Source organism: Cydia splendana, chromosome Z, assembly GCF_910591565.1.
Source record: "Cydia splendana chromosome Z, ilCydSple1.2, whole genome shotgun sequence".
Lineage (NCBI taxonomy): Eukaryota > Metazoa > Arthropoda > Insecta > Lepidoptera > Tortricidae > Cydia > Cydia splendana.
In genome coordinates, this window is record NC_085987.1 from 26,489,277 (window position 1) to 26,514,192 (window position 24,916).

Genomic DNA, 24,916 nt, shown 5'->3' on the forward strand with positions numbered 1-24,916 from the left:
TGACATTAATAAGATTCTGACTTTTGACAAATGTCATCATTGCCGCACATTTTCAAACAAATTGTCAAAAGCACTGCCAATGATTAATACAGTATGTTTATTTTTGTTGTCGATTATTGGAAATAACTTTTGTTTGATAATTTATTTTTTTATCTTTTGTTCTAATTAAAAAAATATTACCGTTAGAGCATTTCTTAGAAGTAACCCTACGTGGGATTTCAGGGTTTGTTCAATGGCTAAGGTCACGCAGGTGTCGGAACCTGTCACCAGAAAGACGTATTGCAGCGTTATAGTTCATTATTTTAGACGCCTGTACAAAATCGATTAGCAATGTTGAGCTACGTATTATTTGGTTGTAACGAAATAAATAAAGTTGCGTAGAGAGTAACGTCGTCTATTGGCGCATTGTTGAAATAAAGTTGCGTAGAGAGTAACGCCTACTATTGGCGTGTTGTTGAACTAAAATGACAGGTAGAAGGCTTTGGAAAGTCAAGAGGTTTCTCTTGGGTGAGCATAAGCACGAGTTGGCGTTTTTGTCGGTATGTTGGTAGACTGACAAAACGCGAGAGTTTAAAGTGTTATGTTGGTAGACTGGTCGAGCAGGTTTGCCAACTTGACTGAGGCGGGAGCGGAGAGGCTCCGCCGCTGGTAGTTCTTCTTGATCGGGCCGCGCTAGAGATCGGACGTACTCGTTAGCCAACCTCGTGCCTAACTCGCCACGTTCCTGAAGGCTTATACCTGAAGGATTATTCTGATAGCTTATAGACTCCCGCGTTGTTTAACCATTTAGCTAAGTGTTTCATTTCAAGTGTTATTTTGATTTCTTATGTTTCATTACAAGCTTACTTTTGTGAAATAAAGAAAGGATGTGTTATGTGTTGTTTTGAAAAGATTTGTCCCTCTGAGTTTGTTGCCGGTCCCATATAGGGCTAAATCTTCTCATGTTAGAGGCGTAGGGCTGGAGCCGGAAAGCTTGACTTGAATAAAGATTTGAACGGTTTCATGTGATCTTTTCATTCTCAATTTAACCAGCCAACATTCTAATAGCAATTAGTTCTTTTCATCATTTAGTTCTGAAATATAGTAGGCACTAGTATGGTTAACGAGTCCTAAGGTTTATTTCATGCACTGGTAGCATGGTAGCATACTGGTTTAGCTGTGAAGTAATACATCTAGGTACTACCCCCACGCGCCCACCGCTTTTAGGACCATCGGTATTCGACATTATATATATATATATATACATACCCCATTTTAGTTTGTGATTGACAGATGCACTTAATACATTGCATTGTATACATACTAACACGCTTGTGTTAAGAAAAAGTCTACTGTATCACCGCCCAACCATATGATGGTACAATACTGTCAGGGCAAAAGGGTGCGACGATTCCAGAGCGGTGTGGTTACATAACTCACATTTTAATAAACATTAACTTAAGTACTAAGTGAAACTAAAAGTGTCAGTCTTAAATAGTTATAAATAAGTCGAGAATTTACTTACGTGGTAGTCTGCGAGTCAGGAGCGGAGAATATCCATGCCTGTTTAACATTCCCTTCATCTAGGTCCAAACAAAAATATTATCAAAATTGAGATTGCCATTTTGCATGCTCAAAAACTTCATTGGTACAGAGTCTGACCAAACTAACTCTGAATGCCATTGCAAAATTAGCTTAGCCGGACTCTACAAGTTAGTAAATATGAACAACGATGTTAAGGGGCCCACTGATTAACAGTCCGCCGGACGGTATCGGCCTGTCAGTTAGAACAAAATTTTGACAGTTCCGAACAACTGACAGGCCGATACCGTCCGGCGGACTGTTAATCAGTGGGCCCCTTTAGACGAAAAAAAAGTGAAAACATGTAAAGGACAACTTACTCGGCGAGTAAAGTGCCATGACGCGCGCGGCCTGCACCATGGCGATGTGCGTGTTCACCGTCCTCGTGATGAATCCGCGCAACGAGACGTCCTCCATCGTCGCGTCGATCGCCACCGACTCTGTGCCAAACACATATCGTTGTATCCCTACTAAGCAGCTTAAAATTATAAATGCGGCAGAAACTCTGTTTAGTTTATGTCCCGGGGTACATAAGAATCATTTTATTACAGAAGTCGAGGGTAAAGGCATACACAAGTCGTAAATGCGAAAATCTTATGTTAGTACTATGCCTTATGGGAAACGGTCGAAGAGATAGTTCAGATCCGGAAACCGCTACCAATTTTTAGTATGTTGTTGGGCATGGAATTGGGTCTCCAAAACTGCCGGGAGACAGCGGCGCCGGCCATCTACTTCAGCGGAATGACGTCATCAAAATGACTCCCGCCTCGTTGCGAATATTGCATATTGTACCCAAACTATGCATGGCACATAATCGTGTGGGGTATTGAATGAAAGCCAATTAAATATGCTCTATATCATTTATACAGTGTGTACAAAAATATACAGTAGTTTGGAGCCATTTACAAAAGAATCAAAAAGATGTAAAAAAAAAATACGATTATTTGGGTTTTACAACCGAACCAAAAGTCGGACGTAAAGCAATGTACTACAAAATTCAAGACGACGTCTGAAGCCATACACTGACATTAATAAAATCAAAATTGGACCAAATATGTGGAAATTATGGATCAAAATGCCAGTACAAATGCATTAAAGTTATAAAAATCCAAATTGGTAATTTTCAGGATAATCCGCGTAAGCTTCTAGTATGTTATTAGCAATATGACCTGGGTTCTAAAACTGCCGGGAGACCATCTCTATTGTCCCCCAGTGACTAATAATTACGTCATACAAATAATTACTACCGAATTTCGTAAAATGTAAATTATAGCTATACTATGAGTCACACATACATGTGTGTTACATGTAATGAAAGATTATTAAATTTATTATGATTCACCTAAACATTGTATTATTGTAAAAAAAATTATGGTTTAAGAGCTAGAAACAAAGAAATGCCACTTTTTATGGAAAAAGTAGATGTATATCAATTTTATAGCTAAACTAAAATCGTCAATAAAATGATGCGTATAATATTTAAAAAACCAGTTATTCAACTATGTATAAGTACATCACAATTTAAATTTTAAATTTCCGATAAAAACTGTGGAAGTTGTGGAAAAAAAACTAAAGCACGCCAACAATTCTACCTTAATGCGCTCATATTATGCAAAGAATAGTTCTAATTATCGAGTATTAAATGAATGAACATTACATAAAATACATGAAAACGACATTTTCGAATGGAACCTTAATTAAAAAAAAAATTTCCTTGATTAGTAAGCAAAATACTGTTTCTTTAAGTACCTAATCTCCTTTGAAAGTCGGTTAAAAGTCGGCCCGCTAGGCCTGCTAACATCTACGGCCTGAGGGTTTCAACGTTAGATGCCAAGCCACGCCGGGCCATAATAGTAAAGGTCTAATTATTGAATTTTAATTATTTGCCCGACTATGGCAGAATTTGCTATCTATGCGTGCATGTGTAGGTACTGTTTGCATGAAACTACTGAACTGATTTTGATAAATGAGGTGTACATTTATTTGTCTTTGTAGCCCAGCGGGCTCAGCACGGTTCCATTTTTATCGACTATCACTATGCGCGTCCCTTTCGCACTTACATACTTGTTAGAACGTGACAGGCATGGTGACAAGGGATAAAAACGCGACCGTGCTAAGCCGCCAGGTCACAAAAGCCACATTTTAACCGACTTTCAAAGGAGGAGATTAGGTACTTAAAGAAACAGTATTTTGCTTACTTATCAAGCAAATTCATATTTTTTAAATTAAGGTTCCATTCGAAAATGTCGTTTTCATGTATTTTATGTAATGTTCATTCATTTAATACTCGATAATTAGAACTATTCTTGGCATAATATGAGCACATTAAGGAAGAATTGTTGGCGCGCTTTAGTTTTTTTTTCCACAACTTCCACAGTTTTTATCGGAAATTTAAAATTTAAATTGTGATGTATATTCGAATAACTGGTTTTTTAAATATTAAACGCAACATTTTATTGACGATTTTAGTTTAGCTATAAAATTGATATACATCTACTTTTTCCATAAAAAGTAGTATTTCTTTGTTTCTAGCTCTTAAACCATACATTTTTTTACAAACAATGTTTAGGTGAATGATAATAAATTTAATAACCTTTCATTACACACATGTATGTGTGACTCATAGTATAGCTATAATTTACATTTTACGAAATTCGGCAGTGATTATTTGTATGACGTCATTATTCGTCACTGGGGGACAATAGAGATGGTCTCCCGGCAGTTTTAGAACCCAGGTCATATTACTAATAACATACTAGAAGCTTACGCGGATTATCCTGAAAATGCCGAATTTTTTTTTTTTACTTTAATGCATTTGTACTGGCAAATACCTACATTGTGATGCACAATTTCCACATATTTGGTCCAATTTTGATTTTATTGATATCAGTGTATGGCTTCAGATGTTGTCTTTAATTTTGTAGTACATTGCTTTAACGTTCGACTTTTGGTTTGGTTGTAAAACCCAAGTAATCGATTATTTTTTTACATCATTTTGATTCTTTTGTAAATGGCTCCAAACTACTGTATATTTTTGTACACACTGTATAAATGAAATATAGCATATTTAACTGGCTTTCATTCAATACCCCACACGATTATGTACCATGCATAGTTTGGGTACAATATGCAATATTCGCAACGAGGCGGGAGTCATATTGATGACGTCATTCCGCTGAAGTAGATGGCCGGCGCCGCTGTCTCCCGGCAGTTTTGGTGACCCAATACGAGGGCTGCCTTTTAAGTTCTGTCGTTTGGTAAAACTAAAGACAATATAAGTGTTAATTGGTATTTATTGTCTTTCAAAGTAATCACCGTGATACGTAATACACTTTTTCATTCGATCGAACCAGTTTTCGAAACACTTATTAAAGTCCGAAGTCGGGGTCTCCAAAATGGCCGTTTTGTATGCCTCAACCGCTTCTTCAGGCGTTCGGTACCGTTGACCACGAAGTCGTTGCTTAATTTTTGGAAAAGTGAAGAAGTCATTCGGGCTTAAGTCTGGACTGTACGGCGGGTGTTCCAGATTTTCGACGTTTTGCTCTTTTAAAAACTCAATTGTCTGCCTAGCGGTGTGCGAGCTCGCATTATCGTGGTGCAGTACTATACTACGTCGGGGGTTGTTTTTTCGGAACTCGCTGATAACTTCTGGTAAACAAACATTGGTATACCAGTCAGCATTGACCGTTTTACGATCCTCTAGCACGGTGGTGGCAACGTGGCCACTTTTCGCTACAAACGTGGCGACCATTTTTTCGAAGTGCTCCGTGAGCGTATTACTTTGGTCGGTTTTGGCTCATCTTGGAATACCCAAACAGTCGACTGCTGTTTAGAATCCGGATCGTAGGCATATATCCAAGACTCGTCACCACTGATAATGTCGTAAACGTGTTTAGAGTTTCCTCGGTTGTATTTTCGTAGAGTTTTGCGACACCATCTAACGCGAGCCGTTTTTTGGTCTTCACTAAGTAAATGTGGTATCCAGCGTGAGATCAATTTTTTTACGCCTAAGTGGTCATGCAAAATATTTTGAACACTGGTCCCTGAAATACCCAATGAAGCTTCTATCTCACGGTATGTCGCATGGCGATCTTCGACGATCAGTTGCCGTACAGCATCAATGTTCTCCTGAGTCACGGCTGTTTTTGGTCGACCTTCACGATGCCTATCACTAAAACTAGAGCAACCACGTTGAAATTCTAAATACCAACGTTCCACAGTGCGGAGGCATGGTGCTTCATTATTAAAAACAGTAGTCAACTCTTCAAAGCACTGAAGACGCGTTAAACCTCTTTTGAAGTTGTAAAAAATGATCGCACGTAAATTTTCCTTCGTAATTTCCATTTTCACAACTGACTTGTCAACTTTGAACCGACGCTGTTCTGAAACGATTCGGCCGATCTCGAGTCATTCTTTTGTTTTCGAGTTCTAAATTCAAATATTTTACGATGATACTAGTTTTTTTTTTATAAAATCGCGGGAGGTTTGCAAACGACAGAACTTAAAAGGCAGCCCTCGTACCATGCCCAACAACATACTAAAAGTTGGTAGCGGTTTCCGAATCTGAACTATATTCCCATAAGGCAGTGCACTATGTGAAGGGAAGTTGCTTCTACATGGTGGCTAAATAACAGGTATACACTTTAATTTTTGTAATTTTATTCTATGAAATTAGCGTTTCTTTTATTTTTTGCCATTTTTATACCAAGCTACCCTCGCTCGGTTAGGCGACAATATTGTGAACCTAAGACTTACGATTATATTTAAAAAAAATCGGTACCTACCTTCGTCGCTGAGTGCGTCTCTGACTAGCAAAGTGTGTCGCAGCACATGAGAAGGCCGCTGCTCGATGAGCGACTGCAGCACGTGCCAGGCCGCCTGCAGCCGCGCCGCAGATCCGCATGTGTTCATTTCATCTTCAATGTTAAATTATATGCTACCAGGAACTTCCATTTCACACAAAATTATAATAACAAATAAAACACATGGAATACTATTTTCAATAAATAATTTGTATAATTGATAAACAAAATTACTCAAACATAATAATAAGCATTGATTGAGCCAAGTGCATCCATAATAGATTGTATGTAGTAATATGTACGCTTGTTAAACATAGTCTGTGCGGAAAGAGAAGAGTCATAGAATGTGGTTCTCACACATTCCACGACTCTTGCCTTTCCGCGCAGACTCTACAAACCTAAAGTTAGATTCCACATTTTGAATTGAAATGAATTAACAACATGCTAGTATTTATGATTTCATACATCTCTCGTAAGTCTTAGAACGCACTGCGCCACGGTTTCAGAGCCGCAAAAAGTGTAACGTGTGGCATGGCTTTATAAGCGCACGCACTTGCAAGACTTCAGTCTTCCATAACCACAAGAAATTAATATCAGTGCGTTCTAAGCATAAGACCTTATATTTCCTGTCTCGTATTAGATTCATTCACTCCAGTTTTAGAACCGACCTGAAAAAGGGTTACGAGGATTATGCAAAAAACATACGTATATTGATATTGTAGCTGGTGTGGACAGTCTCCTTCTTAGCGAACATCTCGGGATGCAGCAGTAGGTGCAGCACTAGGCGCAGGTCGGCGCGCGCCACGGGCCGTGACTGCCCGTCCGAGAGCCGGCACAGGCGCGCCTCGACGGCGGCGACCGTGGCGGTCACGTGCAGCCGCGCGCCTTGCCAGAGCGGACCCTCTTCTTTGGGCATTTGGCAGGCCGCGGAACACACTCTAATACACACATGAAAATAATAGTATGTTAGTTAAAGTTAACGAGTAACATCGGTAATTGTATTTCATTATATTTGCGTTTATGATTAAATATGATAACTAGATTCTGTTCTTCAAATATTCTGTATAAAATATGTTTAATAATTTCCCAGGCATACAATACAATATGCCATACAGCAATACAATGATAAAAATGTTTTTTGTAAATAACCTTATTTTAAGACACACAGCCTACGCCACTATCGAGATGGTCGGCGACTGTCCATTCGTAACAGCCTGTTTTAGTAACGATAACCTTTGCAAAAAATGACAAAAAATATTACCGTCACTAACAAAAATTATAAACACGTATATAATATTACCTATGTGGATAAAGTGGTCCCGACACAATCAGCTTCACTTCTGGCGATTCAACATCTAACACTAGCGATGGTGAGGTCTGTTTTTCCGACAGAGAATGATCCCAAGGAAGGACTCGTAGGCGGCACCCCCGTATCACTAAGAAGGTCCTACGCTGAGGTATATTGGCGTCCAACGCCTCACATTCTTCTACTGTAAGTGTTCTCATAGGCACATCTGTGAGGACAACACAAGGGTATCACATTGTATTACAATTGTTATAGTCACATCCACTCCCATAGCGACATACGCGCTACGAGACGATATCACGTTTTTTTCCCGTTTGTAGCAAAAAACGCTTACTACCAGAGAACCCGACTCGTTAGTCGGGTCACTGGCACTGAGTGTGTTAATGTATGATAATATCAATGACGCGTCAGAGACAAAATGAGTAGTGTAGATTTTATTGATATCAGAATTAATGGACATTTTAGCAAGTTAATTTTTTGTCGTTATTGATTATGATTACTTTTTTACCTGTAACTGGGATTGACGGAAGATCTTGAAAAATTTGTTGAATAGCTGATATCCGATGAAGAAGACCCATTCCAAGATAAATGTCCATTGGCTCCAGAATTATTCTCAACTTGTTCTCCTCTTGCCAATCGCTGAAACCAGAATGAATCGCTGAAAGTGAATCAAAGCGACACAAACGCCAGAGTTATGTTTTCCTTTTTATAAATTGTTGATTTAGCGGCACAAACGATATTTGAAAGATTGGCCTTAAAGAAAACTAACGGTAACTTTGAACTTACATAAGGTAAAGGAGACGGCATTCGTACCATTTCCCCTAAGCATAGGGACAACTGTACCAATGGCGATGCGTGTAGTGACTCATCTATGCTGCTCGGTGTGACGGAGACGGGATATCCTCTGTAACCTACCTGTACTGGAAGTCTACAGGCGGGCTCTCGTACGGGTTGGTGTCGTCGGGCGGCGAGCGCGTGTGCGAGTACCGCAGCAGGATCACGGGCGACAGCGCCCGCCACAGCTCGTCCTCTTCTATGCTGCTCAATTTCAGCTCAGCAGACTGGTGGAAAATAACAAGTATTTCTTTTGTACTTTGTAACAATAAGTCATTGTAAAGTTGGGATTTTGTATGTCATATAAACATATCGACTGACACTTCATTTTTCAAATTCGGCTCCGTACTTTCCAGTCTACAGTGAAACATGCATAATAAGAATACAATAAAATATCACAAAACACAAAAATCATAATATATCCTTTGTCGGCTACAAAACTACAATTACAAATTATGGCTGAGCTGTTTTATACTTTAAAGCAAAATTTCGCATATTTTGAACGCAAGATTTTGAAGAAGTAGCATATTTTGAACATATGTATTTCCAAACCGGTTTTTTTCCATTCGATTTCTAATACACAACCCTGGACAAGATACTCACTTCTGTTGGGTCGGATGTTTCACTGTAAACCTCCTCCGCCGCTTCCGCAGTCTCAACCTTACAATCCAAGGTCTCAAAATTGTCAGGCCAACTCCAAGGCACTTTGTCGTCTTCAGAACTTCTCCTCTCCAAATATATTGTAGGCTCGTCATTAATCTAGAGAAAGAAATATCGACTAAATTAATTGTACTAAACATATTTTTTACAAAAACCTTTGGAATCGGTTATGAATAAACGCTCCGCTATTTGTTCTTCTTTTACAGATGTGTCGTGGTCGATACGGTCAGCATTGGACAATAAATAGCGCTTGAGGCGTTTTTTTTTATATATTTTCGGAATACAACTCTTTGGTGGTTTTCACATTGGATGTGGATCCGCACGCCGCCCCGGTATGCCGGCGCGGCGGGAGATCGCTATATATGCGCGTAGCGCTGTAATATCCGCGTTTTAACGCAAGTAAAATGAACTAACTGTGTTAAGATTCTGGTGTCCGCAAATGCACCTGCCGCGTGACAATAAGCGCAGCTGGCGCACGCCAACGCGCACGCGCAACGTGGTCGGCGCGCACAGCGCCGCGCGCGCCGCCGCATGATACGCGCTAAGCTCCATCACGCCGCGGGCACGTTTGCGCGCGCTGCCCTCCGCCTCCATCACCTGAAGAGAACAGTAATCCTTATTCCCATAAACATTCTCAACGCGATTAGACTCCGACTACGCTAAGTTGTCTTGCAAGTACTACGACAAGTATAATACGATCAATATAACCATGTATAGTGACTGCCAAGTCGGTGCATTGTGATTGTTATAAGACAAAATACAGTGAAACTTGGATAAGTGAGACTTCAAGGGACGAGCAGATTTGTCTCACTTAAAGAGGTATTCCACTTACCCAGACTCTCAGTTAGCCAGGTACAATAGTTATTTGTACAACAAGAGATCAAAGTTTGATATTTCTTCGAGTGCTTATTTTGAGTCCCGTGCAAGCGAAAGATTTTATAATATAATTTAGAATCTTGAGCGTAGTAAGGGACTCAAAAGCGCACGAGATGTAAATAACTTTGATCTCGTGTAGTACACAAAATTTTTCATCTTAGCAGTGAGAACATACCTATCAGACAACTTGAAAAATGTAATCCTTCTTCGTCACTTAATACACTCATGTTTTCTTAAGATATACAAACAATTAAGTTTAATTACCGCAATCGAACACAAAACAAAACTTAATAATAAATTTCAGTAAAATAATATGGAAATAACGAACATCAACTGACACTTCAATCTTTTTTTTTTATTGTAAAAAAAAAATTTGTAAGATACGGTCCGAATTGCGGATACGTACTATTCGTCAACTATAGTAGAAATTCTTAAAAGTAAAATATTTAATTTTGCGTGATAATCTGTGTATTTTTTGAGTTCATTATTTTAATTGTACAATAAAATACCTAAAATATAGTATTATTGTTTAGTTTGTTTATTAACCATAATGTAACATGATCATTACATGGTAAGTCAGCATTTCACAATATTATACTTAAAGAGTATGAATTTACAAAGTAAATACGCTTAGTAATAATAAAAATCTATTTACAATTTGCGTCAATTAAAATATTTTTTAATAATAAATATTCAGTAATCGAATAGAAGGCATGGTTTTGGAAAAAAGTCTTGACTGTATTTTTGAATAAATTAAAAGGTAAATCCGTGACATTTGTGGGCAGTTTATTAAATAGCTTTATTTTTATGAAAATTCCCTGTTTTTGACACTTTTTTAATCTTAGTGATGGAAGTATTAGTTTGCTATTGTTTCTCGTATTATAATTGTGGCAATCCGAACGCTTAAGTAGAGTACTTGCTTTCTTGTGAATTTCTAACACAGAGTTGTATATAAACAATGATATGACCGTCATTACTTCAAGCTTCACAAAGTAGGACCTCGCAGATGTGCGCCAATTTACTCCGCATATTATTCTAATCGAGCGTTTTTGTAGAATCAATACCCGGTATATATCTACTGCATTTCCCCAGATAGTAATCGCATAAGTTAGTACACTTTGAACATAAGCATAGTATACAGTTTTTAAAGTTTTTAGGTTAACTAGGGGCTTTAGTTTCAACAATGCGTAATTAGCCGATGCTAATCTATTACAAACTTTGTCAATATGCGTGCTATGTGTTAGTTGACTGTCAATTTCATAGCCTAAGAAACATGTATTGTGAGTGTACTCAAAGGTGGTTGTTTCATTGGTTTTTCTTGAAAGTGTCTTGTAGCTTACAAATGTACTTTTATTTTTATTTAAAACAATGCCGTTACATTCAAACCATTTGTGTAATAAGTCTGTGATGCATCTTAGGTGTCTTTCCATTGATGGTTGATCTTTGTGTCTGACTCCAATATGTGTGTCATCTGCAAAAAGGCTGATCTGCGCCCATTCTGGTATATTTGAAGGCAAGTCATTGACATAAATCAAGAATAATACTGGGCCCAGAATTGATCCCTGCGGTACGCCTATTTTACACATTTCAGGGGATGACACATTTTTTCTAACTTCAACCACTTGCATTCGATTCTGCATGTAACTGACCATCATTTTTAAAGCTATGCCGTCGAAACCATAGTGGTGTAGTTTGTGAATGAGAATATCATGCCGTATACAGTCGAAAGCTTTAGATAGGTCGCAAAACATGCTTGCGCATTTCTGCGACCCATCCATAGACTCTAATGCAAAATCGACGACTCTTCTTATAACCATGGCTGTGGATTTCCCTGTTCTGAAGCCGTATTGGTGGTGTGAGAAGAGATCGTGGTGTTCAAAAAATTTCATTATTCTGGTTTTTAGCACCGCTTCTAAGACCTTTGAGAAGACAGGTAGTACACACACTGGTCTGTAGTTGCTTGGGTCATTTGATTTACCTTTCTTAAAGATAGGTACGACTCTGCCGGTTTTCAGTATTTCTGGGAATGTCCCTTCCTCCATGCAACTATTTAAGACAGTCAGCAGTAATTCCATGATGTTATCATTATATCTTATGATCTTCAATATTCTGGTATCCATGGCTTGTATGTCTTTCGATGTTTTGTTTTTTATTTTGTTTATTGTCATGTGAAGTTCTTTTAGTGTTATAAGTCCGAAATGTATCTTGTTGTTTGGCTTCATAACAGAATTTAGATAATTTTTGGATTCCTCTACACTAACTTTTAAGTTACATGTTATTTTTTCTGCTATTGTAGTATAAAAATCGTTAAATATTTGTGCCATCTTAGAAGGATCTTTTGTGCTGTTTCCATTATTATCTAATACCTCTTCAATTTCATTCAAGTTCCCTGTAGTACACCGGTTTATCTGTTCGTTCACAACCTTCCATGTTTCTTTGACTATATTATTAGAGTTCTGTATTCGTCCAGAGATTCCCAGCCTCTTAGAGCAAATCATTACTTTTTTCAGTACCTTTTTGTACACTTTAATCCGGTTTTTCCTATGATCATCAGGAAAGTGTGCTTGTAGTATCTCCATTTTATTTAGATTCTCTCTTGAGGTTGCAATACCCTTTGTGATCCAGGTATCATTTCTGGGCTTTACAGTGACACGTTTTTCGGGAAAAGCTATATTATAATAGTAATTAATGGCTGAAACAAGTGTATCCATTCTTTCGTTTGCATTTTCTAAACTCAATATTGTGTTTCTTAGTGTGACATCGCTATTAAACAGGAAGTGAAAGTAATTACAGCCATCATCATTAAAAACTCTAGTTTTTATTTTATTGTCTAACCTTTTATTGCACTTTGCTGAATCTGAAAATGTATATTTTAATTCTATGAAATTGTGATCTGATATTTTATCTTCCAAAACTTTGCCTTCTACTGACTTTTTAACAAAATTTGCTACTATAAAATTATCAATACAAGTTTTACTATCTTCAGTGATACGGGTTGGCTTATCGATTAATGCTTTACATTTGTAGTTTCTTAGTAATGTTTTAAAATTTACCGTATCTTTCGAGTGTTTTAGGAAATCCAAATTAAAATCACCCGCTAAAACTATTGATTTATTTTCATGACATAATTTCGTCAGCACTTTGGACATAATGTCTTCAAAAACTTTATAGTCGTATTGTGCGCGATATACAGCTACGATGACAATTTTAGGTGTCTTAATTTCGATTGCCGCCAACTCACAATTTAGTTCTGATGATAGCTTACTGATGTCGTTACGTTTTCGATATTTTAAACCTTTTTTTATTAATATTGCCACTCCGCCATGTTTACGTTTTGTTCTACAGAAAGAAGCGCCAATTTCATAATTTTCTACATTAAACATATTCAACTGTTGATCTGTAAGCCACGTTTCGGAAAGACAAATGACATCACTGTTAGTTTTTGAAGCGACTAATTCTAAATCTTCTAATTTATTTCTAACACTTTGAACGTTTGAATGAGTAATAGTTAATACACTTTCGTTTGTTGATTTGTTGGACGTACACAATAGTTTTCTGTCAGGCTGCTTTTGGCTGTGGCTGGTAGCATGTACTAATACTAAAGTCCTCTCTCTGTTCGGATCATTAGATGAAAATCCAAGTCTAGTTCGTGTTTATCATCGTAAGATTCAAAATCTGTTTTTATAAAGGTAAGTGTTGACGTTCCCTCAAAATTCATGAAAGCCGCCGATATTGTTCTAGCAATCGTTTTTTTACTTAAGTAACCTGTCGGTTCGCTTTGCTCAGTGTTATCCTGATTGAGATGGTTGATGTCTAAATATTTTACGTTTCTATTTGAATTTGCGATGTGGAGCAGCCATTGATTTAGATTGAGAATTTCTTGATTGTTGTTGCCATCGTATTGGACAGCACAGATTAGCAGTTTGTATTGCTGTTGATTTTGCTTGTAAATAATATCTCCAATGCGTTTCAGGTACTCAGTAAGGGATTCTTTGACGGTGTTGTAATCACTCAGAAGTAACACTGCAACATCATTTGCACCTAGGTTCTCAGTCTGGCTTTCATAACTTTTTAGGATATGTGAATGAGGTGCATGTGGATGGCAGTTATTTGTCGCAGTTATATCCGCGTTCTCGTTTGCTAGATGTGATCCAAGCTTGCGACCAGTTTTATCCGAAAAAATAACAACCTTCACTCCTTTGCGCTGCTTCTCATTTGAAGTGGTCTTAGCTTGGGGTGGTAAATTCGGAACAGTTTCTAAGTTAACCAATTTTTTGTTTAAGAGATCGTTGTCGGCTGCAGTTGCTCTTAAAATTTTTCCAATGCTTTTTATTTTTCTTTGTTGTTTTCGGATTTTTCTAAACAAAGTGCGATTTCTATATATTCTACTTCCTTTGGCATTGCTTGGTATCGTGCAAGACATCTTTTCTGAACTCTTTGTAACAGTACTTTCCTCTACCAATTTTAAGAATCTTCCCTGCAGTTCGTTGTATTCATTTTGAACATGGGACAGTTGATGCTTCAGTGGTAAAATTACAGAATTATTGACGTTTCCAATTTCTTCGTGCTCATCAATTAAGGTTTGATTGTCTTCTGTTATATTGAATATGTCATTTTGTAGATCGATATTTTTTGCCATCGCGTCGGCGAGTTGTTTTTTAAGCACTTGATTGTCTTTGCACATAGATTCAAATTGAATAGCATTTTGGTCGTGTTCTTCTGAGAGAGTTTTTATAAGAGCTTCTTTTTCATTAACTTTTGCTTTTAGGATGCAGATTTGGATTTCGTAGGTTTTTAAACCATTGTCTTTTTCCTTGATTTGTCTTTCATATTCGCTTATTATATCATTAAGATTTTTTCTTGTCGTTGTTCGGTTTTGAGTAACTGGTTTTTGAATTTTTTTCATTTTGAAAAATAGATGATGTTCATGCAGTCAGGAGAAAATAAAGTAAAGTAATTCCTCAAATTGGTAAACTGGCAGTTCCAATATGCTAGTTCTAATTATCACTTGTAAGTTGTCGCAAAAAAAAAATATATATTCAATTAAAAAAATAAAAATAAACAACAAAAAAAAAGCAAAAAGTTTGTCACTATTAAAAAAAAACACAAAAAGTATATCTCAATGTCAGTCTCAAGATTCGAACTACGGCCACCGTAGCGTGCTAGTATATTAAGCAAGGTATTGAACCACTGGGCCACGGTGTCATTCAAAGTCTTTGGCGAAAATGTCTATCTGAATGTTTGTAGTGTGCAGACTATGTTGCATGGGATTGCCGGTTATTACACTTATTATGAATACCCACACACAGAAAAAAAACAGTACTAATGTTTTCACTTTTACTTATCTTTGCAGTTATTTATCACTGTATGCACGTAATACAGGGTTTTATTTGCACGAAAGGTATATCATTTGGTCTATGCGTAATTGTCCAGTTCAGTCACAACACTACACTCTAGTTTATTTTGACGTTATTGTATCAAGTTTTAGTTGCAATTGTTTCACTATTTTTTTTTTGTTAATACTTTGTTATGCGCGTTGATAACACTTGTACACGATATTTTGAACTTAAGTCACTTATTTTATCTACTTTCAATATTGTTCTACATGTTTATGTATTTTTAATTTACAATATAAATAGGCCGTACGACTTTGGTATGTTCTCGGGCGGAGGTGGCGCCCTCTCTCAGTTATTATTGTCAGTTATTATCAAATTTTAAACTTTATTTCAATAGGGGATATTACTGCAATGTTCTGCCGCCAGAGTGCAGCACTACCGACGCAGTAAATTCATAGACTAACTTATACATACTGTGCCTTAAACTGTTTTTTGACAAGTTTTCACAGACAATAAAATATGACATTGATGCATCAAGGCGGTTTGTTAACAAGGGCCTACCGGTAAACGCGAAAATCGAATTTTAGCTATCTGCCTCTTCATCGCTCGAATATGCAAGAGTGATAAAGAGATTAGATAACGAAATTTCGATTTTCTTGTTTCGCGGTAGGCCATGTGTCAATGTGGTTTGTTTACTGTATGTGCCACAAAGGTGCCACCTACGCAGAGCTTTGCCTAATATTCCCTATTAAATAATTATTGAGAATTCATACTCGTACGGAGCTCGTACGTGGTTTGGAACGATGCGTTCTGAAGTTTTTCGGGGGTCTATTATAAACAGTCAGTATACCGTTGAATGTCGTTTGAACTTTTTTTCGTCTGTTTCTTTTTGCTAACAGTGAATTTTAGGAAAAATTGTGAAATTCATAATATTAATACTAGAAATAAACATAAGCTCGCAGTGCCCTTCACTCGGCTCCATAAAATTAAAAAATCATTCATGGGTAATTGTGTAAGATTTTATAATAAACTTCCAAACCATATTACTGAATTATCTATTAATAAATTTAAGAATTATGTAAAGCGTAAACTTATTTCTAAAGCTTATTATACCACACAAGACTACATGAATGATATTACAACGTGGGATTAATTGTTATTCGAAATGATTATTTATTTATTAGGTATATTTGATTATTGATGAGGAAATGGATATTCCGATGTAATACTATCTACTTCTTTTGTTACTTATGCTTTTTTTTTGACATTTAGATTTTATTCTAGAAATTCTAGACTAGTATTTTTTTATACAATCTTTTTAATGTTTGACGATCCTTTTGTGAAATTCTTAGTGTTAAATTTGATATGTATAATAATCCAATTTTATTATGGAATAATATTAACATCAATAAATTGCTCTGATAATTAGATTAAGATTAATTACGATTCATGAGAGCTTGTTGCTAGGCCTACATGAATAAAGTATATTTTTGATTTTTGATTGATTTGATTGAAAGGGACAGAGATAATAGAACCCAAGTATTTCGAACTTGTATTAGACCCCGCATGTTGAAATGACATTTGACTATAAAGGTCACTTGAATGTCATTTTGTCTCACTCAGTGAGCAAAATCCCATTTTGCTCACTGTTTTTAAGAAGCAAAGTACCCTTGTTCGAGCTGCTGAGGTGAAAATAAATTTCTGTCTCATTTACAGAGGGTTACAGTTATAGAGGTGGTTAATAAGGTATTTTGTAATTATCTTTAAAAATTAGTAAGATAAAGTAATCTTTGCCCCTAAATATTTTTTAAGTCTGTTTAAATATTTCTTTGAATTTATTTTGAATGATTCTCCAAAGGATAGATATTTTAAAATTAAATTAAATTTGGTATGGACTTCATTGCGTTTTAGAAATTTATTAAATGAAAATTTGTTTATTCGTGTTATTTATCAAGATTTCAGCTTTGGGGTCATCCATTAATTACGTCACACGAATTTCTAGGTTTTTTTACCCCTCCCCCCCTCCTTGTCACACTTGGTCACATTTGGCAAACCCCTCCCCCCTGGTGTGACGTTACATTTCTTCAACGAAATCGGCAAATATTTATTTAATATTTTAGCAAAATATTTTTGACAAAAGCAATATTAGTAATTTAATAACCCAAAACTGATTAAGAAATAAAATTTTACGAATAAAAACGATTATCGTTTCAAAACCTTGTTATTTAAATGATAATTAGCATATAAAATAATTTTAATACATTTTCGGTTACTGATGAAGTTAAAGTGACGTCACAAAGTTTATGACTCCCCCTCCCCCTTGTCACAACATGTCACATTTTCTTGACCCCCTCCCTCCCCCTAAACGTGTGATGTAATTAATGGATGACCCCTTCGTTTCGATAGTCTTAACTACATAAAGTAACTAAATCAAACTTGAAGTCGTTATAGACACAATTAAGCAAATGCGGAATTTGTGGATAGACTAAGAGTTTGTAAGAATACGGAAATTGATCAATAAAGTCCAAGTTAGAGAGGTCATAGATTGACGTTATCTCAGATATAGAGGTCAATTCCTATAAAAATCTGAAAAATAATTAGGAAAATGTAATCTTATAAATATAGTCTCAGTAAAAGAGGTAAAATACACTCTCTGTCTCAATTATAGAGGTAAATGTGACTATAAAATCACAACAACTATTAATCCCAGTTATAGAGGTTCGTTTTATCTCACTAACAGAGGTAATTTAGTGCTAAAGTGTCGGGACCGCACCATGAGTCCCAGCTATAGAAGTTTCTCACTTATCCAGGTCCCACTTAACCAAGTTTCACTGTATATATTTTTCAAGGACAATAATAATAACAATATCTCCCTAATTAACTTGAATTTCCGATACTATTACATAACAAAATAGATTTTACCTACATTAATTTACGGTTTCACTAACTCGCGCATGTTTCGAAGAGCCTAGATCTCTATTTTCAAGCACTAACAGTGCACGAGTAGCGGTCACGGTAGCCGCGCACCGCATACTGCGGCTCACCGTGCAGCGCGTTGGGCACGCGATGAGATAACCGGTTGGGGGTGGTCTTAGAATGACTCACGATAGTTTAAATACGATTAGATTGACTTGCCTTAAACACTAAAGACACGTGGTCTAAGTAGGCACTGAACAGGACCGGGATGGGCGTCGGAGGCATCGTGGCCTCTTCCACGCCGCCCTCCTTGTCCATCCACGTGGGCAGCCACGACCATGCCCACTCCGACCAGCTCTCGGTCCGGATCGGCTCCGCCACGTTACACGTTGAACTGCCTGCACGGATACAGTAAACAAAGAATTGAATTCATTATTCTAATCACGTTTTACATAAGTATTAGGTATATATCATTCGTCAGATATTGATTTAAATAACGCTCCGGTCAATAAATGTTCTGCAAATGAGTTTAAGTCACTGTGTTAGTAAGGATAACAATCACATTTTACCTAACTATAATGGAGATTGAAACAAAGCCTTTTAAATTTATGTACACGTACGTAGAATACTTTTAAGACAATTTCATACTTGTCAGAGGAAACTACTATTCCTCGTTTATTATATACATTATAGTCAGCCAATGTCAATCAACTCGGACAAACGTTGATTGAACCTCAAACAGCCAAGTTGACAATCCAGCTACAACATGTAAAACGATTACATACCCTGTGGTGCGACTGAATTCATCGCATTCTGTTTGGGCGGCGGCGGAGAGGTGTTAACATGGTTCTGGCGCTCTCGCAGCAGCCGCAGCAGCAGCGTGAGTTGTTCGCTGGTCACTCCCCACGCCAGCTTGGACGACCGCAGCTGGACGGTGAGGCAGGACGCTCGTCGGGTGTTGGCGGAAACCAGTCGGGTGAGAATTCTGGACAATAGAAGTACCGTATTTATTATTGCCTTTGCTTTTGCTCATAAAATTATATAGCATGGTAGTGACCATAACAGTGTTGAAATATTCAGGGTGTGCATTTTTATTCCCGTAAGTCGTCCCGTATAATAAATAAAAACATAATTAAATAAAGAACTTAAGCAAGTCCAGTCCATGTCTTTTGGATATTGTATTTCCAGTTGTACGGAACCCTCTGGTTGTCGTGCTATAAATATCACGTCGATATTAAGCCTAATATTAGGTTCTTGAGTATACCTAAAGTCCAGCTGGCAGCGGTATAGCAAAGGTTCTTGGTAGAACCGTATTTTGCCATCGGAATCCGCCCGGTCCAGGCAGAGCGTTAAGTCGTCCAGCCGCATTAACCGCCTCACCACTGGCTCACTCTGATCGATGTCTGAAATACAATCAAATTGTAAAAAAGGTAGAGTAGTTTTTAGCCTTCAATAATAAGTATTAGCGATTAGACAAAGTAGGAACAGCCAAGGTAGTACCAAATAGCATTAAAACTACAAAATAGTTTGTCTGTTATTGTGCTATACTTGGCACCCTTTCATCACTTTTTGTGCCTCAAACTTGGTTTTGGTGGAATAAGTACTACAACTATAAAGAGAGCATTTCACTATTTTCTCTAGTGTCGCTCACTTTACTCGCTTATGAGCTTACTATTTAAATAATTCTGAGAATGCTAGGGAACTGATTTTTTTGATGTGTTGATATTCTATGCTGTGGTTATAATTAGGTATATTACAGTGTGAAACCAAGACTCATGCACTCATCACTCAGTGAATTCTCAGAAATCAATAACTTCGTGAACGATCGGAAGAAGCGCTGTATTAAACTTTATATTTTCATACAAATTGGACATTTATGGTGACATTTTCACACTTAGTCACAATGTTTGTGTGCAGAGTTAGCTTGGTGCGACTGTAGGTGTTTGTAGATGCGTACCAGCAAAAGCAGGCGCCCAGTCGGCGCCGGCGCTCTCGACGCACAGATGCTTCACGTTGAGCGACAGCACGATGTCGTCCTGCACGTACTTGACGATCAGGTGGTGAACGCGCAGCGAGATGTTGCTCACGATGCGCCGCACCAGCGCCTGCATGTAGCCCGGCGGGGCTTCCACCACCGTCGACCTGCCAAACTTGTTTTGCTCATTCTGTTCATTTCATAGTACAGACTGTATAGTGATTCTACTCTGATCTAAAATCTAAAGTATTGATACGGATAAAGGGACAATACACCCTTACGTCTAGCTAGGCAATATACTACGAGTAGTCAATATACTTTTGTCTATTGACCTTATGATCGAGTGTAAGCATATATCCGATCAAAAACATTACATATAAAAAGATGCAAGTCTCGCATCGCAATTCTTCTACTTCAAAAAAGTTTTGAGATGTAATGTTAAACCAAGTCGGTTATTTTATTCTGTGCCAGGGGGTGTGAAAACCGTATCAATATTAGATATTTTGAATTTTTAATACATATAATGACTTGGCAATCGCACATAATGCTTTAGAGCTGTTTCCCACTGACGTCCAGTTTTTTGCGGGTACGGTTTTTTACAGGATCCAGTTTGATGTAGTATGCATGCAGGACCCGCAAACAGAATCCTCGTGTGAAAGTTACTATATTAGCACCTACACTACTAAAACGGGATCCTGCAATAAACTCATACCGTACTCGTAAATTACCTACATCATACAACATACATTTATTGTACTAACCATTATGGTATAGTTTTATTTTACCTGGGGGACTCTGTAGGAAGTGTTTCTTCAGACGCTGCCGGCGGATGAAGACTTAGAACACATTCTAAAAAACGAAAATGTCATGAAACCAGACACAATAGGAAAACAATGTTATGCATTGACTGATCAAATTATATGTCTATTGTTAAACTGAGGCCGTAGGTAAGAACTTATATGGACTGGTTGAAGACTTGTCTTAAATTTCAAAACTAAACTTTCTTCTAATAGAAAGGTAATTTAGATAATAAACTGGCTATTGATAATTGTATTGTACTATTTGTATATTCCAGCTATGTATTTATGTGTGGTTTATAAGAAAATCTTAACTTAGGTTGTCATAACCAGGGATGTTGCGCACATCCGCATCCGTAACCGCGGAACTTCCGCATTATTTTCAACATCCGCATCCGCATAAAATCGATGCGGAGCTTATGCGGATACGGATCTCGAACAAGTCATTACAGGAACGTCTTAGCGGCAGCGTAAGTGCTAGGTAATTTCGTCATTACCTATAACGAAATCGTCTAGATCTAGAAAAGTCGGCCAAGTTACTGTTTATTAAATATAACGCACCTATATTCTTGCTCAAATACTATCGTTTATTTAAAAAAAAAATACTAAAAAATTTTTGTCAAAAAATCTGCATTCGCAACATCCCTGGTCATAACATAATAGTCATGCATGCATAAAATTGATATATGTATGTTTTTTTGAATGGTACAAATAGTTCAAAACAATTATCAATAGCCAGCTAAAAATTTAAATACAAAAAATAAAAAGCAAAACTACTATAAGCAAAATAATTCACCTATAGTATCTATTGTCACCACAATAGGCTCCGACATTATCTTAGTCCAGGGAACTTGTATAAGTAGTTCATGAATCCGTCCTGATACCAGTGTGAATGGCAATGCAACCTCATTTTGCAAAACATCTGCTTTGAGCACCAAGTTGTGGAGGGCCACACCACCACCCCATAGGGATACCTGTCAGCCAGAAATATACAATACCTACAATATCTATTAAGTACTTTATAAGGCAATACTGACTCTGTGAGTGAGTGAGTGATCTAAACTTATAACTAATGGGCAGATGACGGATGCAATATACGTCTTATTACGAAGCATTATGTATATCGTTTGACATGATTTTGACGTATATTGCATCTGTCGTCCGCCCATTACTTATAACAAATACTACAATAACTATCACCACACCTTATGAAACAAAGTCTGTCTGTCTGTATGTCCATATGTTTGCGAAAAACTCTAAAACTTCTTAATGAATTTTCATTCGGATCTCACCTATCAATATAGTGATTCTTGAGGAAGGTTTAACTGTATAATTTGTTAAGGTTTTGTTTAATCCGTGCAAAGCGGGGTGGGGTTGCTAGTAATGTATTTATAACAAATTACAATAATTTTTGTTATAATTTCTTCTCTTCCACAAATTCAGTTATGTTATAAAATATGCTTTAATTACTTTTTTTTAATAAATGCTGCGTTTTGTATTTCAAATATATTGTTGTTTTCTTCTGATTTGAAGAAACTGGATATACTGGTATGAATTATGTATAATATTTACGTAAAAATATATATTATTACACTTACTTGTGCATCAGCTGGCTTGAAGTCTCGTACATATTTGTCAACATAGCTTAACAGGATTGGTGTCACATATGACTCAATTTTAAACATTTTGCATGTTACGGCGGCAACATTTCAGGATCACAGTGGCTATTACATAAAATAATTTTATTTTGCATAGAATAAAACTCACTAACATAAAGAAGTAATGAAGATCAAAATATGATATAATATTGCCAATAAGTATAGTCTATAACTAATTTATGAAAAAAGGTAAATCTATGATTGGGCATTTAAAATGTATTTTGAACCTAATTTGACATTCTTACAAAATTGATATAAATACATAGAGTAACTTTATCGTATTACTAAAATAAGAAAAGAATATACAGGATATTCTGTGTATTTCAATATTAATTTTTAACTCAAATGAATCAGAGATTGGTGATTTATCAAACATAACTCAGCCTGCCGCAAAGTTTAACAACAATACAAAATATACAATTTGCCTCACATGCAAATAATATGCTCCTTATAATATCTAGCACGAGCAACAATAATCTTGTGTTTTATTTGAGAATAATACCTACATAAGAACTAAAATTTAAGGGCTCCAATTGAAACACCAAAATAAATACACCACAAGAAATCAAGCGCCAGCTGGACTTCTGCGATTCGTTTGACGTTTATAATCACAATCACCGAATGTTCCGAATTGGATGAGTCAAATTTTACGGATAAAATAATAGGGCTCTACAGACGTCCAAACAAACATCCACATCCTAATGATTTATCAAGTTACATTATATTAAACTAAAAATAGTATCTTCTTAGTAGTTTGTGAACTAAACTTAAACTTAAAGGAACTTCACAGTCAGCTTCACTTTTTCTTTCTTCAGAATATGGAATATGTAGGTATGTATTAAAGAGTAGTATAATATATTTACTTATTATATATTTTTTTTATTATTTATTATTTTATATTTAAGACTGCAGGCAGATGCTGGATGCGGCAAGCTGAGGACAGGGCGCTATGGCGCTCTTTAGGGGAGGGCTATGTCCAGCAGTGGACTACTATAGCCTATATATATAGTGGACTACTATACTATAGTGGACTACTATATACTATAGGGGTGTATTGGGGTAGTTAGCAGTAGTACCTTTACAGGACTGCCGGTCGGCCTGATTGCAGGTGGCAGTTGCTGCCTGGTCTGCAACTCTCCATAATATCTCCACTAGTGGCTCCAAGTAGCTGTTATGTGTGCAGCGGCCACACCCTGGTAAACCACGTCGACCCGTGGGCGAAACCTAGTGGAGGGTGTTATGAACGCCTTTGGCGGACATAGCTTTAAGTCGGGTGATCCCCCGCATTAGCACATGAAGACCTCGTCGGTGTAGGAGGCGGGCAACGTCGATAGGCAAACGCAACCGGCAACTACAGCGGTCAGGCAAGGTACTCGTGGTGTGCCTTTAGCGGGCGTACGTCAGGATACTATTAGTGACATACGGCCGACCACTGCACCTTACATCCCTAGTCAGTCGTATCGGTCACCCGATCCATTGGCAGCAGGGGGTCAAAGGCGAGAGAGTGGATCTGCACCAGCGCAACTGCTCGTCCACTTAAATATATTCACGCGCAGATGACTCCGGCAACGTTTCATGGATTATGAGCTTCTGAGAAGTCCTGCGGCGATGAGGTACTGGTGGTGGGGTAAGGGTATGGTGTGCCCGAGCCTTAGTTGGTGCCTTGCACGTTAGGCGGCCGGGTGGTGATGGTCGCTCCGGGACTCGACTGAGACGAGAGGACTGGTTCGGCAGCACATCTGGCGACAAAGCAGCCCTGTTTAGGATCGCTCTGCTTTCCCCAATCCGGGGAGGGGCCTGGAAAAGGTGGCCTAAAAATAGTTCGTCTCACATCTGCACAGGTGGCAAACCGCGGTCACCTGTTCACCAATTAACGCGGTCGAAAGAAAATCCTGAACAAGACTCAAAAACATCTTATTATAGGCACTTGGAACGTTAGAACTCTTTTGGATAATGATCGTAATCTTTGCCCCGAGAGGAAAACTGGGCTCATTGCTAGGGAGCTGGACAAATATAACATAGACATCGCTGCCATAAGTGAAACACATCTCAATGGCTCAGGGGAGCTATGTGAGCGGCTTGGTGGTTACACCTATTACTGGAGCGGCAAACCACATGGAGAGCGGGCAGCAAATGGCGTTGGGTTTGCCATACGTAATCAATTGACAAGGTCTCTCTTGGAACTTCCAAAGGGCG

At 37.5% G+C, this 24,916-nt stretch overlaps 1 protein-coding gene across 1 annotated transcript in view; it reads right to left on the reverse strand.

Annotated features, from left to right (window-relative positions):
• LOC134805094 (uncharacterized) overlaps window positions 1–23,325 on the reverse strand; it is a 91,562-nt gene extending 68,237 nt beyond the window's left edge. The window contains exons 1-17 of the mRNA XM_063778384.1: window positions 23,227–23,325; window positions 22,661–22,786; window positions 21,859–22,036; window positions 21,051–21,114; window positions 20,248–20,432; window positions 19,555–19,693; window positions 19,072–19,275; window positions 18,510–18,684; window positions 9,577–9,759; window positions 9,106–9,261; window positions 8,584–8,729; window positions 8,177–8,307; window positions 7,663–7,876; window positions 7,068–7,300; window positions 6,345–6,476; window positions 1,881–2,000; window positions 1,505–1,562 (exon numbers count right to left, since the gene is read on the reverse strand). Of these exons, the coding sequence (XP_063634454.1) occupies window positions 1,505–1,562; window positions 1,881–2,000; window positions 6,345–6,476; window positions 7,068–7,300; window positions 7,663–7,876; window positions 8,177–8,307; window positions 8,584–8,729; window positions 9,106–9,261; window positions 9,577–9,759; window positions 18,510–18,684; window positions 19,072–19,275; window positions 19,555–19,693; window positions 20,248–20,432; window positions 21,051–21,114; window positions 21,859–22,036; window positions 22,661–22,747 (2,405 nt within the window). The 5' untranslated portion in view covers window positions 22,748–22,786; window positions 23,227–23,325. The remainder of the gene's footprint in view (window positions 1–1,504; window positions 1,563–1,880; window positions 2,001–6,344; window positions 6,477–7,067; window positions 7,301–7,662; window positions 7,877–8,176; window positions 8,308–8,583; window positions 8,730–9,105; window positions 9,262–9,576; window positions 9,760–18,509; window positions 18,685–19,071; window positions 19,276–19,554; window positions 19,694–20,247; window positions 20,433–21,050; window positions 21,115–21,858; window positions 22,037–22,660; window positions 22,787–23,226) is intronic.
• Between the last annotated feature and the right edge of the window lie 1,591 nt (window positions 23,326–24,916).